The sequence below is a fragment of the Pyrgilauda ruficollis genome, unplaced genomic scaffold, assembly GCF_017590135.1.
Source record: "Pyrgilauda ruficollis isolate IOZ18807 unplaced genomic scaffold, ASM1759013v1 scaffold52, whole genome shotgun sequence".
NCBI classification, from domain to species: Eukaryota; Metazoa; Chordata; class Aves; order Passeriformes; family Passeridae; genus Pyrgilauda; species Pyrgilauda ruficollis.
Window position 1 is genome coordinate 3,276,273 of NW_024526822.1, and position 16,705 is coordinate 3,292,977.

Genomic DNA, 16,705 nt, shown 5'->3' on the forward strand with positions numbered 1-16,705 from the left:
CCAGTACAATAAGAGAAGAAATCTACTTGAGTGCAGAGTTTTAATCCAAGGTAACAATACCTGTTCCCATAGAGCAGCCAGCAGCATCCAACACTTTCCTTCCAAGTGGTGCTTCAGCCATTGCATCTAAAAGGAACATTTTTGTAAAGGCTTCTGTGGCTGGGAACTAAAGAATGAGACTTTTCCCCAACAGTTCTGATATACAGAGGGAGAAAATAACTTACAAAAAATATTTTCCTTTGAAATATCAGGAAATACACAATGTCATTAGTCCAAGGGGAGACTTCTGCACCGTGAGCCAGCAATCAAACCCAGAGCATTGTAATAGTTCTATGTGTTAGGGCTAAAAATAACCAAGTCTATTGCAGGATTACATTTTTCCCACAGTTCAAAGGTAAAATTGTGCTTCAAAATTTTTGAAGGAATTGGGACAGTGGTGGGGGCGGGGGGGTGACAAAGGTTTGACAACAGTTATGGAGGGGGAGGGAATTTAGGGGTTTTGGCTGGGAGAAGGGGCCTGTTGTACCTCAGTTTTTATCTCAGCAAGTTTGGCAGTCTCAAACAGAGTCACCCATGGTGGCAGCACCACCAGATGGTGAATAAGCAGAGCCTGAGCCCAGGATCCCCTTCCCAAGGGTGCTGCTCTCTCCATCAGAGGGGACTGGGAACTGCTCCAGGGTGGCTTTTCACACCAGCTCTGCAGTAGCAGAAAAAGGGGCTGGGGCTGGAGGATACACTCCAATCAAATGGGAAATGCACTAAAATAATCTCTTAGAATCCAGTCCCTAGTGTGAAGCAGTTTTATTTTTTAAGAGTGGAAATTGGCCTTTATATAGGAGCACCCTTGAGAGAATCCCACACCTAATACTCATAGGAACCAAATTAGGGCTAAACAGGACCCAGATTTGGATTCATATTATGGTGTATGGCCCCCACAATCTCATTAAACCCCACTTCCCATTATTTTAGCATTTTTAGAGAACCACATGCTGGAGACACGACTCCATCCAGAACCAGTGGTGACCTGGTGGTGATCAGCAGCTCCCTGATCCTGTCCCTCCATCCCACTCTGGGGACTTCTAAGAAAGATGGGGACAAACCTTTTAGCAGGGATAGAACAGGGTTTGATGGTTTTAAACGCAAAGAGGATAGATTTGATATAAGGACATTTTTTACAATGAGGGTGGTGTCACACTGGCACAGGTTGCCCAGAGAGGTGGGGGATGCCCCATCCCTGGGAATATTCCAGGCCAGGAGGAACCTGGTCCAGCTGAAGGTGTCCCTGCCCATGGCAGGGGCTTGGACCAGAGGACCTTTAAAGTCCCTTCCATGATTCCATGACCACAGAGGAATGTCAGGGTGCCCCCCAAACTGTGAAACTGAGGAAGGAAAAGGAGAGGAAAATCAGAGAACAGTGATGCTTAAAGGGTTTGTTCTAACCTGCCTCGCTTTTCCCCCTCCCCAAACCCTCCCTGTCTTGTGCAGCGTAACAAACACTGATTAAAGTAGGTTTAAAATTAAGGGCTAAGGTGCCATCTTGAAGGCAGCTGTCCCCTCCACGGCCAGAGAGCTGCTCAGGCTGTCTCACACATGGCCACAAGGTTCGTGTTTCTCAGCAAAATCAGTCCCTGGGGGCACTGTCGTGGCTCTCACCCTCAGCCAGGTGCTGGCACACAGCCCTGCTCGCTGCAGCCACATGCCAGACAGAGCCTCGGGCCGGGAGCTGCCAGTCCTGCCTTTCTGTGCTTTGTTCTCCACCTCCGGAGCGTCTGCCTGTGCTCCGGGTCCAGGAGGAGGGGCAGGGGATCCGGGGACTTCATGTATGCGGTGGTGCTTGGTTTTTCTGAAGGCTAAAACTCGTGGGAGTCAGCAGAGGGCCTGGCTCCTGCCTGGCTGGCTGGGTGGATGCTGTGGAGAGGAACCTTGCAGGCTGCGCACGAAGAGATCTTCTGCAAGAGACACAAGCAGCGTGGGTGTCACCCCTGTGCCTCGCTGCAGAGCCATCCCAAACCCCTGTGCCTCGCTGCAGAGCCATCCCAAAGCCCTGTGCCTGGCTGCAGGGCCATCCCAAAGCCCTGAACCACTGCAGAGCCATCCCAAAGCCCTGAACCACTGCAGGGCCATCCCAAAGCCTGGTCCTGCTGCAGATCCCAAAATTGTGCTGCCTGGACAGGGGGAGCAGCACTGGAGCCAGTGCTGCAGAGCTCCAGCCCCTCTGCAGAGCCTCCCCCTGGCACAGAGAAGCTGGTGCAGGCTCTCCTCCTGCCCTGCCAAGGGCACAGAGCAGCAGGCAGGCTCCATCCTGCTTCCCCTAGGGAATGGGACATAAGGGAGCTCATTGCAGGTAAAAATTCACCACTGCTGAGCAAATCTACCCCTTCCTGCTCTTGCTTCTCAGACTCAAGAGCAGCAGCCTCCTCTCCCTCCAGGCCTGGTTCTTCACTCCAGTGAAAGGGAGCATTGTGCATTTATTTTTTTTTACCCATAAGAATGAAGGGCAGCTCCACAGGCTGCAGATACAATTGAATAGCTCACCTTCCTGCAAACCACCTTCAGAAACACCCAGGGCATGAACAAACATCAGTGTGTGTGTTCTTTCCTCCTTTCCACTGGAAAAGACACCCCATGCTCTCCTCAGGTGAGCAAACACCTCAGGCAGGGTTCAATCCACACCTTCCACACTTGTCTCGTCACTGCCTCTCTGTGGCTTCAGTGTGGGCCTGAATTAAATATTTCCCTCAGTGAAAGCTTCTGCCTGACCAAAAATCTTTTTGCTGGTACTGCTTTAGCTTTCCTCAGGTGTTTGCAGGTGGATGAATCCATACCCTTCACCCCTGTGCTTTAGCTACATTAAAGTTAATAAGGCAACCTTGTTCACACAAGGATTTTTCTTAATGGTGCAACTTCTGCCTAAACTCCCACTCCCTGCATTTTTCTTCCCCTCAACCTTTCAGCAGGTATTTTTTCTCAAAAATGGATTAACTTTAAAAAAGAAAGATTAATGAATGGTCTTGAGAAGTTTAGCAGTAAGGGAAGGTCAGGGTGTAAAAAATGGAAATGAAAAATCGCATTTAAAAGAGCTTTTCTCTTTCTCCTGCTCTTGTGTAGCTCTCACTGCTGTCAGAAACACGTGCTCTTACCTGCTGTTGGTCTCTGCTCAGCCATGCACAGTCAGATTTCCACGTTGGGATCTGTGAATCCTTTCTTGCCCTCGTTCACCAGCACAGGCTTCTCTGTCCTTGTGTGCCAGACTAAAATCTGAAGAAGGCAGCAGAAGTCATTAGCTGCACCTCTCCAGTGCGCTAGGAAATATTCCTGCACATTAAATCAATAGTGCAATTTAACCAGCCACCTTGGAGCCTAATGGTGCATCCACTGCTGAGAGGGGCTTTGCATAAACCTTCATTTAGGCAGAGCTGCTGCTCTGCAAAATGCACAGTGCACAGAAATCACCCTTTTACAGTGTGCTGTCGTGGGACATTAACCTGCTCCTTCCATGTAGTTATCCAGCAGCTCCCTCCCAAGGCTCATCAGCCTTCCAATGGGGTAAGGCAGCTCCCTCCCAGCCTGGAATCACATCCCTGCTTCCCACAGCTCCTCAGCTACTCCTTGGTTATCACCTTACACGCTCGGCCTGTGGAGTCACTCAGAGGGGAAATGCAAATTCCTGACATTTAGGTGGTTGTGAGGGAAGAGGCATCACCAGCTCTTCCCATCTCCACCCCTGCCTTTGGCTGGGGGAAATATAACCTGAATTCTTCAGCACATGCCTGAAAATCCATTACTGGAAGCAGGCATCAGTCTGCCCCCTAACCTCAGCATCACTTACCACTTTTAAATCCTTTCCAGAGCCTAAAAAGCCACTGAGTGTCACTGAGCAAGGAAGGACTCACTGCTGCTGCAGCTCAGAGCTGCTGAGGCAGGAGCTGGCTCCAGAATCCTCCCTTCTTCCCACAAACTCCGGGCTGCACACACCCTCTCACAACCCAGCATTCCCCTATGGATCCCCCAAAAGCCCCCTCCCCACTCCCTTTGGAATGCTGGCCCTATACAGCCACCCCCTATTCTGTACCAGGTATTAAAACCCCTCCCAAACTAGCTTAAAACAGAACTGAAGCTTCTCCTAAAAGCTTCCCTCTATCTTGGCAGCAAAGTTGCAGAGAGATCAACATCTGTGGAGGAGAACTGGCAGAATCTGAGGTGGTCGAGTATTTCAGGGGGGCTGTTGTAGGAAATTGTTTCTACTTGCTGTGCTCAGATGGTTCTGGAAGCTGCTGAAAATACTCAATTATACTCATTGCTTTCCTCCTCGAACCAGCATTGCTGGGAGCAGCTTTATCCTCTCCAAACAGGTTTCCTGCTTCCCCTCACCTGTGCCTGGCTGTTTCCCACCTCGTGGGGTTTCCCTCTGGTTGCTATGACAATCCCCTGCACACCGAATCCTGCGAACCTCTTCCACCCAGTGCCTGCCTTCCTGAAAAACCAGGCCACGTTCTGCTTCTGAAGGATGAACAAAGCACCTTTCAAACCCTCCTGGTTCAAGCAGAGCACCTTCCCCCCCTTCCCAAGGAGCTTGTTTGACCAAATTCGTCTCTGATGTGAGCAGTCACCTCCTGCGTGGAGCTTAAATCTCTGCTAATACTGAAGCAGTAGAGACCAACTGCTGGCTGGAGTGGGTCCAGAAATCCATTTCATCATCCCCCACAAGCACTTCAGAGCCTGCTCATCAAAGTCACCCTTGATTCCAGCCCTGCTCTCCCCACGGCAGCGACGCTGCTGCAATTACTGCGCTGCACGCCCGGGAAAAGACAAAACCCAGCAGGGCTCACGAGTGGCTCTCAGGGCTCTGCAATGATGGTGGAAGGATAAAAAAAGGTGCTGGAGAAATCCTGCAGCCAGTTCTCTTCAGGGAGAGCTGGTGAGAGCCCTTTGCACTGCTGGCCCTCCTCACCGAGCCCTGCTGTGGCCCAGGGCTCGCTCACACTCCAGCAGCAGAGGAACACAACTGCACAGCACCAGGGCTCTCCTTCAGCTGGAGCCCACTTCTGCTCTCTCAAAGCCAAATGCCAAAAAGGGCAGATTAAATGGGCTGAACCAGACCCATTTTCAGAGTTTGCAGCTTGATACAGCAGCTTTTACCATTTTTCATTCTGTGCTCCTTAACGTGGGAGGTAGATCACCATTTACTACAGAAACATTTGCTTTTCCTTTCAGCCAGTGCTTGGTTTTTTTCAACAAGTAGCATGTTTTATGCCTCAGAAAAGCTTTGGCTCTCTCACAAGGGATTAAACAGTGAGGGAGACCTGACTTTTCCTGAGCAGTGGTTTCATACAGATCACTCAAGAGATCACATAGATCACTCCCCTTTAAAAGTACTACTGCAAAACTCTTTCACTCATTTACAGCCATTCAGAGTCACAGGACTCAAAACAGATCTAGGAGGTCACAAGGCTCCTACTCCACAGCAGAACAATCCATTGTCTCCCAACAGGAGATATAAAAACAAACAGAAGTGTCCGACCTGCGGTGGGAGGGATCACAGGGTTTTCAGCAGACCCTCCCAGGAGGGATTCAGGAATTGTTGTTTAAAATGGAAACTACAGAATGGAAAAAAAAAGAGACACCAGGCTGAAAGGGCAGCTCTGCTCCCTGTTCTCCAGCCTGACAATAAAATGTTCCCCAGCTGTGGCATTATGGTGCCCTTGGTTGCTTTAGTCCTCCCTGGCTGAGCTCACTGCAGATTGTTCCCTGGTGTCCACAGGAAATAGGGAGCAGAATGTCCCCCCTTTCCATCAGCCTGACAGGGATGCCAAATCTCAGACCTCTCTCCTGTGCCAAGGGGTTGAAGAGAGGATGGTTTGGTTTGGGGATGTGGGGAAATGCACAAACAGCACAAATCCAAATACAGAGAGCCCTTGCAAAGCCCTGTTTCTTTACAGCTCCAGGATAAACCAATCCTTCCCTCCTCATAAGGAAGGATAACTTTCACCTTAGCAACTAATACCAACTTCCTTTACTTTCTCCTTCATTTTGGGCAGTTCCCAAATCCATGAAAATAAGCATGATATGTGATCTTTGGCCTAAACGTCAGCTTTTTGCAGGAGTGTGTTTGTGGGCTGAATTCTGATCAATATTTCCAGCACCAGCAGTGCACACAGGGAAGGCAGCATTTTTGGAGAACAGATGTCTGTGCTTATCTTACACATTCCTCTGATCCCTCCTTAATGACTCTGTCTAAGCACATCATAATTTTTAATGTAAATCTCCCTGCAAAGCAGGTGTGTGGTTATGTTTAACAGAAGCAAAGCATGACAAGTGCTGGGAGCACAGGGGGGAGAGAGGAGCCTGTGCTTTGATCTTGGGCACAGAGCACCCCAGACCACAGCTGGCTTGGGTCCTTCTCTGCTGCTGGGCCAGACTCTTCTCCTGGTAAAATGGGTGAGTAAAAGCAGAAATGGAGATTTCCAGGGCAATGGAGGCTGAAGCAGGAAGGCAGAGCCCAAGCTGCAAAGCTGCACTCGGAGCCTGCCAGGAGCAGACAGCATTCAGCTCACAACAAGGACCCTTGTGAGCTCTCCCCAGCCCAGCCAAGAAAAGAAACTCAGTCTGCTTCCAGTGCTGGGCAGCAATCCCTGCTGCTTCCTCCCCATCCCTGGCCTGTGTCAGCCCTGCCTGGCTCCAGCACCCTTTGTTTCCTCCTGCCTGGAAACAACATTCTCCTTCCTCTCCTTTCTCCAGGGCTGTCATTTCCCAGCACAGCTTCCTTCCAGCAGGTATTTATTTACAGCAGGAACAATGGACCAAAGACTGGATAACTGGCCACAGAGTACACACCCCTAATTTTCTGTACACAGAGTAAAAGCAGCCTGTCCATCTCTCCTGCCTGTTGGAAACACATTTATTTCCACACAGTGCCCAGAAACAGGGATCTAATTTTAATCCAAACTCTTTCCCCATTCTTGGGAGGCTGGTTGGGTTATTTGTCCTGGTGTTGGACAGCCATAACCACAGAAGTGTGGATTCAGAGAGGCACAGCAGGTATCAGATAAAACTCAGACTTGCTGCTTCCCCTCAACTCCTCCTCCTTATTCCTGGATTCCTTGTGTGAGCACTGCTGAACATTCAGATTCCTAGTTTTTTTCCATGGCTTTGGAGCAGTGCACATGGAAACCAGGCAAAGGGCATAAGTCACATTTTCATTCCTATCCCAAAAAGGATGGAGACCTGGATCCAACACTGGCGCTGTTGCCTATAACCACTTATTTGCAATAAAAGAACAATTCTGTTGGGGTAATTAAGCAATAAAGACTCTCTAAATCAAACTGGCTGATGTTTATAACAGACAAAGATGTGAGAGTGCTACACAGGGGTCTCTGATTTCAGAGGGACCCCCAGCACACCTCGACTATTTAGAGAACCCACTCACAAAGCTTCAAAGCCCTTGGCAGCACCTCTGTGGCTGATGGGCTGTGATTGATGCCTGTCACTCTAGGCAGCTTTGTCTCATGGTGTCTCCCACGCTCCCTGTCAGCCCAGACAGATTCATCTCTCATCTCAGACTGGGAAGTTTTCAGGAGAGGAACCATGTGTGGTTTCTGTGTTATTTAGCACATGGAGTCCTGCTCCCTGACCTAGCAATGTGTACAGGCAGCATTGATCAGTCAGCTAAAAGCAGTAAAATCCCCCCCAAATGGAGCTTCCTGGAGCTCACAGCAATATCCCAGGCACTACGACACTTCTGTATTACCTCTGACACAGAAAAACCCAGGTTTTTGTGGGCACCTACAGCACAGATATTGCATGGATGTCAGGAGGGAGAAGACAACTTGGCAGCAAGGCAGAGCCCGTGTGAGCAGCCCTTCCCTGGAGGCTGTGGCTGCTGCTGCTGGGTGACAGCTCACACGGACCCACAGAGCAAACCCCAGAGTGTCACAGCACTCAAACCCCACTCGGGAATTCATGTTAAATAACTGACATTTCACCCAGGCAACTCCCTGCTGCAGAGAATCAGCCAGGCTACAGGAAAGCCCACCTTGAAAGTATTTTTTAAGAGGTAATGTGAGAAAGATGAACAGTTACAAGGGAGAGAAAACTGCATTTCAAGGCTTATGCAACCACTAGCACCCTGCAGCCGAAAGAGATTAAGTGCTCTCCACACATTTTAGTGCATAATCCCCCATTCCCAGCTTCCATGAAATGGGGGTGAGCTCCCTGCGAACACAGAGGAGCAGCCTGGAGGAGGCTGAGGGGAGGCTCACAGCCATCTGCAGTCTCTTCATGAGGGCCAGTGGATGACAGGCACTGATCCCTCTTCTTTCTCTTGAGGACCTGGGGAATGGCTGGAGCTGAGCCAGGTTTAGGTTGGATTTTGGGAAAGGCTCTTTCCCAGAGGATGCTGGGCAGTGCCCAGGCTCCCCAGGGAATGGGCACGGCCCCGAGGCTGCCAGAGCTCCAGGAGGCGTTGGACAGCTCTGCCAGGCATGCCACGGTGGGATTGCTGGCCTGGACGACCCTTGTGGGTCCCTTTTAGCTCAGGATACTCTGTGATTCTGTGAATTGACAGAATGATGGTGCAAACTGGTTTTATTTCCCCCTCTGGCTCCTCACCACCCCGCAGGAGGACGAGAGCATACCTTAGTGCAATTGGCAGCCTTGGGCTCGAGGTCGCTGAGGGTGACCAGCTCGCGGAGCAGGCTGCTCTCCTGGTAGCCGCCCTTGACCCCGCGCAGTTTGAAGTAGGCCTGAGAGCGCTGCAGGATGAGCCTGAGGTTGACGGCGAAGCCGGCCATGTCGATGGCGAAGGGGCGGTGCGGGTCGAAGACGGTTTTCCAGCCGTACACCTTCCCCGCCGCGTTCACCTTGGGCGACTCGTAGCGCAGGCCGCCCACAAAGGCCACGGGCCACACCGACACCTTCCTGGTGCTGCGCATCTGCCGAGAGCACACACAGGGTTAACACCGGCCTCAGGGCTCCACCCGCAGGCCGCGGCCTCCCCACAGAGAGCGCCTGTCTCCGGGATATTTCCTGAAAAATCCAGGATTTTTTTCTCCTAGGAAGCTGAGAAGCCTCAGAAAAGAAATGTAAATAATAATTATCTGCTGCTGTGGCATGTGGCAGGTGCGTCTTTGATTGGTTCCATGTGAATTGTGTTGAGTTAATGACCAGTCCCAGTCCAGCTGTGTCGGGCTCTCTGGTCTGTCACGAGTTTTTATTATTCATTCCTTTCCTAGCCTTCTGATGTATTCCTTTCTTTCTATAGTTTAGTATAGCACTTTTTAATATAATATCACAATATAATAAATCAGCCTTCTAAGAAATATGGAGTCAGATTCATCTCTTCCCTCATCCTGGGACCCCACAAACACATCGACAGAGCTCCGTCAGGACACAGCTTTCTAGGGGTCTCAGGCAGTCCTTCAGCTGCCAGGTAACCCCAGCAAGGGGCAGGCAGTCTGTGAGCAGTGATTTCAGTCTGAGCAGTGATTTCAGCTCCTAGCAGTGATTTCAGCTCTGAGCAGGGATTTCAGTCTGAGCAGTGATTTCAGCTCCTAGCAGTGATTTCAGCTCTGCCCTACGAGGTGTCCCCAGGCCGACGCAGGGACAAAGAGACAGCAGCTCCGTGTAGCAGTTCACAAAGTTCCTTTATTCCAGCACCCTGAGAAGGAGGCCAGGAATGACAGCTCCCTCCTGAGCACGGCAGAAGCAGGGGTTTTTATGGGGAAAAGTGGGGTGGTATAAAGGGGGAAAAACCAATGGGTTACACAAAATCGATGTGGACAGAATCCAAGCATGCTGGGAACTCGCCATGACCACGGCGGGTTTCTCAATCCAGGAGGGTTGAGATGATCTTATCACAGCCCATTCAAGGGGTATCTCTCCAAGGGAGAGGTTTGGCATGCCCGTCTGTCTCCACACATGGGGACACGCTGACCCCGCCTGTGGCTGCCACCAGCCCCTGGCACAACCACCTCACCTGACGCCTCAGGAACTTAACTTTTGTATTTTTCATGTATTTTTTAAATCCTGTACTGCTTTGGTGTATAGCTTCAAACTCTATATGGAGTGTTGGCTGCTGTCTTCACATTTTGGTCAGACAAAACAATTCCTCTAGGCCTGAAACTCAAGGACACCTCACTGTCTTATCATAAATAAAAAGTGAGTTAGCAGGGAGCAAACTGGGGGTAAATGTCTTCATTACCTAAAGCTGTAATTGGAAGACTAACCCCTGATATGTAAATGGACCAAACTTATATCTGTATGAAAACCCCATGACCATCATCCATTTTGGGTGTAGCCCCTTGGGGAGGCTTCATCTGCCCTTAATGAACCTGTCCCCAAGCAGTTCCACCCCAGGCAGCACCTCTGTGGCTCAGACCTCAGCACCCACCTGGAAAGGGCTGCCCATCCCACAGCTGGAGAAGGGAAGTGCTTTGGAAAGTGGCAACTGACAGCAGCAATGGCCACAGAACCGAGCTGGACTCAGCACCGAGAACAGAGCTGCCAATAAGGAACACCTCTGGGATTCATGAGTGGGGTTTTTGTCCAGAGCTGCCAATAAGGAACATCTCTGGGATTTATGAGTGGGGTTTTTGTCCAGAGCTGCCAATAAGGAACACCTCTGGGATTTATGAGTGGGGTTTTTGTCCAGAGCTGCCAATAAGGAACACCTCTGGGATTCATGAGTGGGGTTTTGTCCAGAGCTGCCAATGAGGAACATCTCTGGGATTTATGAGTGGGGTTTTTATCCAGAGCTGCCAATAAAGAACATCTCTGGGATTTATGAGTGGGGTTTTTGTCCAGAGCTGCCAATAAGGAACATCTGTGGGCTTTATGGAGGGAATTTTTGTCCAGAGCTGCCAATAAGGAACACCTCTGGGATTTATGGATGGGTTTTTTTTCCAGCTGTTGGGCTCCATATGGGCAAACCAAAACACAGGAGGGAAGCACCTTGTCCAAGACCACCTGGAAATGCAGGAATGGCCCATCTAGGAAGAAAGGTGGTCTCTACTAAGGTATTTAAGCTGCAGTCTCAGGCTGTGTAAGGCTAAGGGCATCTCCAGAGTGGGGCACTGCAGCTGCCAGCCTGGGGGACAGCTGGGAAGCACAGCCTCTGTGGACATTCCCAGCAGGCAGGACAGTCCTGCCCTGTGGAACAGGGTGCCTCTGCTCCCTGTGGTCACCAGAAATGGAGCAGAGCCACCAGGGCCCCTTTGGCCACCTGCCCTTGCCAAGGCAGATGCTTTGAATGCCACTCACCCCCAGCACCCTGCCCTGCTCCCTGGCAGGCTCAGCCTCCTGCTCTGCTCTCAGATCAGGGCTCTCCCAGAGCTAATCTCATCACTGCTAATTACTGCAAACGAGAGCAGAAGAGCTCTGGCACTTGCCCTTCTGCATTATACAGCTGCTAACGGCAGCCCCTGTCCACAGGGAGCAATAATGTGTGTCTCCTGCATTTCACAGCACATTTCCTTGGCTCAGTGACCTTAACTGCAGAGACATATCTGAGAGGAGAAGCCTCTACGAGCACAGCACAGGAGTGAATGAAGGAACCCTTTCTGCTTTATTCATGTGAGGAGTCTGTCTCAAGATGCCGCCGGAGCCAGCCTCAAAGGGGACGGGGGAAGAAAGGAATTCAGCCTGAATTCACTCAGCTTTCAAAGCGTGTGCATTTCTGTGGCTGTGCAAGCTAAAGTGAGAGCCATTGGGGAAGGGAAAGAGGCATGCATGAGGAAATAAATAGGAAATCCCTGGTATGAAAATGGGCAGCTGGAGGGGAAGGAAGCAATCCTCCTTTCTCATCCCTTGGTGAAAGAGGTTGGCCTCAAGAGAGCAAGGGAACAAGTAATTTCTGAGCTGGAAGCCAGTGAGGTACCTGGCACTAAGACCATTCAAACCTGCAGACAGGTTTGAAGCTGGGCTGGAACAAAAAGCAAAGGTGGGAAAAGCCCGTGGAAAATCTTCCCCTGCTCAAGCCCAACCAGATTGTCAGGACATGCTGAAATTCAGCCCTGCAGCTGCAAACTTCCAGGGGGAGATCTCAGCCCCTCTGCCTGCTGATAGCAGCCTGGGAGAGCCATGCCCGAGTCCTGGAATAGGAATTGCTCCAGGGGGGAATAGCTGCACCCATCTCCTGGCACAGACATCCCTCCCCCAGGCACTGCATGGAGGGCTCTGCTTTTCCAGGAGGGGAACCAAAATCTCTGACAAATCTCAAACAATGTCTGACATCATCAAGCTCCTCGTGTCTGCAGCAAGGCAGAGACCAGCACAGGGGACATCTCTGAACAAGATACCCTGGGAAGGCTGTGGCTGTGCTGACACAGCTCAGGGGTGGCTCTGACAGGACACTGCTGTTCAGCTAGGGTCTGGAGCAGGCTCCAGGATTTAACCCTGGGGTGGGAGCAGGCAAAGGCAAAGGGCAGGGAAGGAAAAGGATCCCTCAAATGAAAGCAGGCAGGATTTAACAGATAGCCAAGTGGTGGAGGAGGAAGGTGGATAACATCAGAACAGCTGGAAATCTCTGGGACGAGGCAAGGAAGGAGGATGGCTGAGGTTTCTTTGCACGTTGGACAGCAGGGGATGTCCAACCCTAACAAGGCTCCCCACAGGAGAAGGCAGCTCGTCATTAGCTCCCTTTCCATGGAAGCTGCCTCCTGATCACACACCACAGACAAACCGGGGTTCCCATTGCTTCCAAGGGGTGCTTTGGCTCTGGAAACACACAGGGTAACAGAGCTCCAGAGAAAACCACAGCTCAGCTGCACTGACTACAGGACTAACCCAGAGCTCAGGAGAGGAGCCCAGCACCTCCTCAGCTCACTCACAGCATCTCTCCCCCCCTCCCCAGGCTAACCAGCCCCATCCACCCCCAGCGCACCCTTACCTCCTCGAAGAGCTCCAGGCTGTAGGTGTTATCATCATCAGCAAAGTAAACAATCCCGGGCTGGCTGTTGTTTTTGTTAAAGGTCTCTCTCAGCCACCTGAGGGCCAGGTTCCTCTGCATGGTGCCGCGGGGGATGCGGGGGTCCCTCATGTCCCCGCGCAGTTTGTAGTTTCGGGGGGTCTCCACGTTGAGGTGGGTGTAGTTGAGCCCCGTGTCCCGCAGCAGGCGCGTGATGAGCGGCGTGCGGCGCTGCGAATCCTCCACCAGGATCCAGTGCAGGTTGGGCACGTGCAGGAGGGTGTTGGCCAGCCTGGTCAGCTCTGCCTTCTGCACCGGCCGGCTGTAGGTGGGGGTGACCACGTGGATGGTGGGCAGCGTGTCTGACCACGGGGGTGGGCGCGTGTAAACGTACTCTGTCCTCACCACCTCCACAATGTCCCGGTCCGACAGGCAGTATTCCTTGGAGTCCAAGCCTGCAGCGAGATCACGCTGGGAGTCACCACCATCATCTGGGCAAGGGCATGGAGAGAAGAGAGAGCCGCATGGACTCGGGCGTCCAGCACCCCCCGGTCACCAGCGGGTCACCCTCGTGGGTGCCAGGAGAGGAAACAGGCTGGGGTGGAGGCTTTCGTAGGTAAGGGCGCGGATAAATAAAGGAATCAGGGACAAACACACGTGAGAAAAGAAGATTCTGCTCTAGAAAACCAGCACCAAAAAGAAAAAAGGCCTGAGAGCCCGGGACAACTGGGCTGAGTGCTCACAACAAGCAGCTTCAAAAAGCATCCAGAAGAGATAGGCTTTTAGAGCAAGTAGGTCTAGATAAAGCAAATAGCCATGTGGAATGATGGTCCATCATCCCTGAAGAGCTCCACTGCTCTGGCCACCACGCTCAGTGGGGCAGGACTCAGACCTGCACTCAGGAACTGGAGCATCTGGACTTGGAGGCAGGGAAAAAACTGGTGGAAAACACCAGGCCAGTGAAGATCCCCAGCAGCATGGTCTGGGAAGGACACTGCAGTGCCCTACAGCTCTCTGACAGCCACAGAGAAGTGGGGAAAGACACACTTCAAATGCAGAAATGGAGAGTGGAAATTAAAGCCTGTAATTGCAGCTTTTTTCCTGCAGAGACTTTCCCCTACCTCTAACTAACCTGCCTTAAAAAGGCCCCTCCAGCCTCTGAACAGAACAGCCCCTTCAGGGCTGCACATGTGAGCAATGAACAGCCTGAAGATCAGATACTCACAAAACACACAAAATCCCTGCAAATTGTTCCCAATCAGCTCAAGGAAAACCAGTGGTGATGCACCTGCTGCTTTTCCAGGGTGCAGCTTCCATGTGCAATTCTCCACTGCAAGGTATCAGGAATGCCACAGTCTGCAGAGATGAAGGGGGGCCCCCATTCAGGATGTAAGGCTGCTTCTCCAGTGGGCACAGAACTCTTTGAGCTATAGATTTTTCAACATCAGGTAACTACCAGGAACTTGAGATGAGAAAGAACAGGAACAGAGGGCCATTAGATCTGACCCAGCAGGGGACTACCTATGGATTTTTCATAGAATGTTATTCTTCCAGCAGCACAGACTTTGAAACCTGAACCAAATGAAGGCTTTGTACTCCATGGTATTGACAGAGGGGGGTGGATATTTGGGGGAAGGAACAGGGTACATGTTGCTATCAGGCTCTATGTGCTGCAAAGCACCTCAGCATCACTGCAGAGCTCTCTGAGAGCTGGAATCAATTCAGAAATAAATCTGCGAAATGCATTGGACACAGACACAAATGTAATTAGCCAGGATGGTGCCCAAGACAGTTTGCAAAGCCCTGCAGGTCAGATCCTCAGCTGTGAGCCCTGGCACAGGAAAGTGCTGCTGTTTTGGCCATCTCCAGGTGCACATCTCTCTCAGCACCTGTGAGCAGAGCATCTCAGAAACACTTCACAAGAAGAAAATGATTCCTCTTGAGAGCTTTCAGGTCGGTCTCTACCACCACTCACTTTCTGCTGGGGGCTCTGAGAAGCAGAGAAGTGTCTCATCAAGGTCATTGGTGAGTTCTTGACTGAGCCATTGGAGCTCAGTCTCTGTGCTGAAACTGCAAGGACCATTCACAGAAAACAGCTTTTAGGGCAGTGATCAAACTGTACAGACAGGCAGATGTTTTTAGTCATCTTTAAAGTCCTCTTTTAGAGCCCAGTAGATCCCTCATCCTCTGAAACACTGTTCACCTTCCAGAAGGGATCAGAGTCATTTTTCCCTGCCTAAAGCCTCAGAGGTGGCAGTCAGGAGAAAGAGAAAACTGCTCAGGACAGACTGAACTTCCTGCAGCTCAAACTGCACATCAGAGCATCCAGCAAAGGGATAAGCAGCTATGGAGGATGGGGACAAACACTGAAAGGGGAGAGAATCTCTCAGAGAAAGGGACCAGAGAGGATGAAAGGGTCCTGAAAATGAGCTGGCCTTCCTCCCCCAGACCAGCCTGTGAGAAGGAAGGTGGCAGAAACGAGAAGGAACGTGGCAGAAGGCAGTGTGGCTTCTTCCAGCCCCCAAGAGCCCTCATAGCCCTTAGATATTGCTGCTGTGCCAAGAACAGGACCAAACTGGGATGGTTCTGGCCAGAAGGGTTCCCTCAGAATTTCCTGGAGCCCCTGATTTGGCTCAGGGCTGTGTTTACTGCAGTGTGTGACAGGAGTGTGGAGTCAACTTCTCAGAGCACTTCAACTCCCCCAGGCAGGTGAGATCTGGCTCTTGCCTTCTCCTTCAAGTGCAAGAGCACTGCTTTTCTGCTTTCCTTAAAAGTGCTCTCAGCATCAGGTCTCCCAGAGCAGCTGCCTCGAGTGGCAGCTTTGTTTCCTCTGCTGTCTCTTTTGCAGCTTTCCTGCTGGAATAACTCTGTGTGCAGAGCGCTGCAAAGGCCAGCAGGGAGGGAGGGATCCTCTCAGGGAACAAAGAGAAGCAGCACTCTGGGCTTAGGCCATAAAGAGCTCTCCAAGTGCAGCGAGCACATCCCATGGCACGGAGTTTGATGCCTCTGAAGAACCCCTACGAGCACTGGGCTGTTCCTACAGCAGAGGTGGGGAGGCTCCTGCATGGGCATGGTCTGGGAGCTGAGATGAGCATGGCTGCCATGGAGGAATGAAATGAGAGAGGAGATGAGGACGAAGGGGGGATGCACGGGCTTGGCATGGGCTGGTTTGGTTTCTCTCACCCTTGTGCACTGCAAGCAGTGGAGCAATGGTGCTCTGGTGCCAGACGGTGATTAGCAGTGTCCAGGGCAGAACTATCAGCACGATAGCCAGGATGTCTCGTCTCTTCGGCATCTCCAAGACTGACTGGGCCCACAGCTCCTCATTACCTGACAGTGAAAACCCCAGAGACAGAACAGCAGAGCACATGGAGAACAGAAATAAATGGGCAGGAAGGAGCAAGGACAGAGAGAGAGAACGCGAGAGAGGGAGAGAGCAGCAAGGTGACACGACTCGTGGGTCTTACCAGTGCTTACAACCCACCCATTGCAGAAGCAGGTTTGGAGCGGCCTCGGCTGCTGAGCCAGGAGCAGGAGGGCACTTCTGCAGGGCACTGCTGGGGCTGCCAGCAGAAACCTCAGGGGCTCATGTGGGAGGAAACCTGCAACACAGAGCAGAGGCCAGTAGGCACAGAAAGTAGCAGAGCTCTCCTAAGAACAAACCCCACGGAGGCAGGGAGCAGCAGCAGTGTCCCCTCCAGGGAGATGCCTCCTGTGTGTCCAGGGCCTTGCTTTCCCTTTGCATCCCCTTGTCAAGCAAGTCCCTGTTGTCAGGAGAGCAAAAGCTGCTCAGAGCCGCAGTGT

The 16,705-nt window shown here is 51.6% G+C and overlaps 1 protein-coding gene across 1 annotated transcript; it reads right to left on the bottom strand.

Moving 5' to 3' along the window:
• Positions 1–3,171: 3,171 nt before the first annotated feature.
• B3GAT1 (beta-1,3-glucuronyltransferase 1) lies at positions 3,172–16,226 on the bottom strand. The gene is made up of 4 exons (XM_041480588.1): positions 16,085–16,226; positions 12,884–13,392; positions 8,634–8,930; positions 3,172–3,258 (listed from the first exon to the last, which is right to left on the bottom strand). Exons 1-4 carry the CDS (start codon positions 16,194–16,196, stop codon positions 3,172–3,174), a joined length of 1,005 nt encoding a protein of 334 aa, XP_041336522.1. The 5' UTR covers positions 16,197–16,226.
• Between the last annotated feature and the right edge of the window lie 479 nt (positions 16,227–16,705).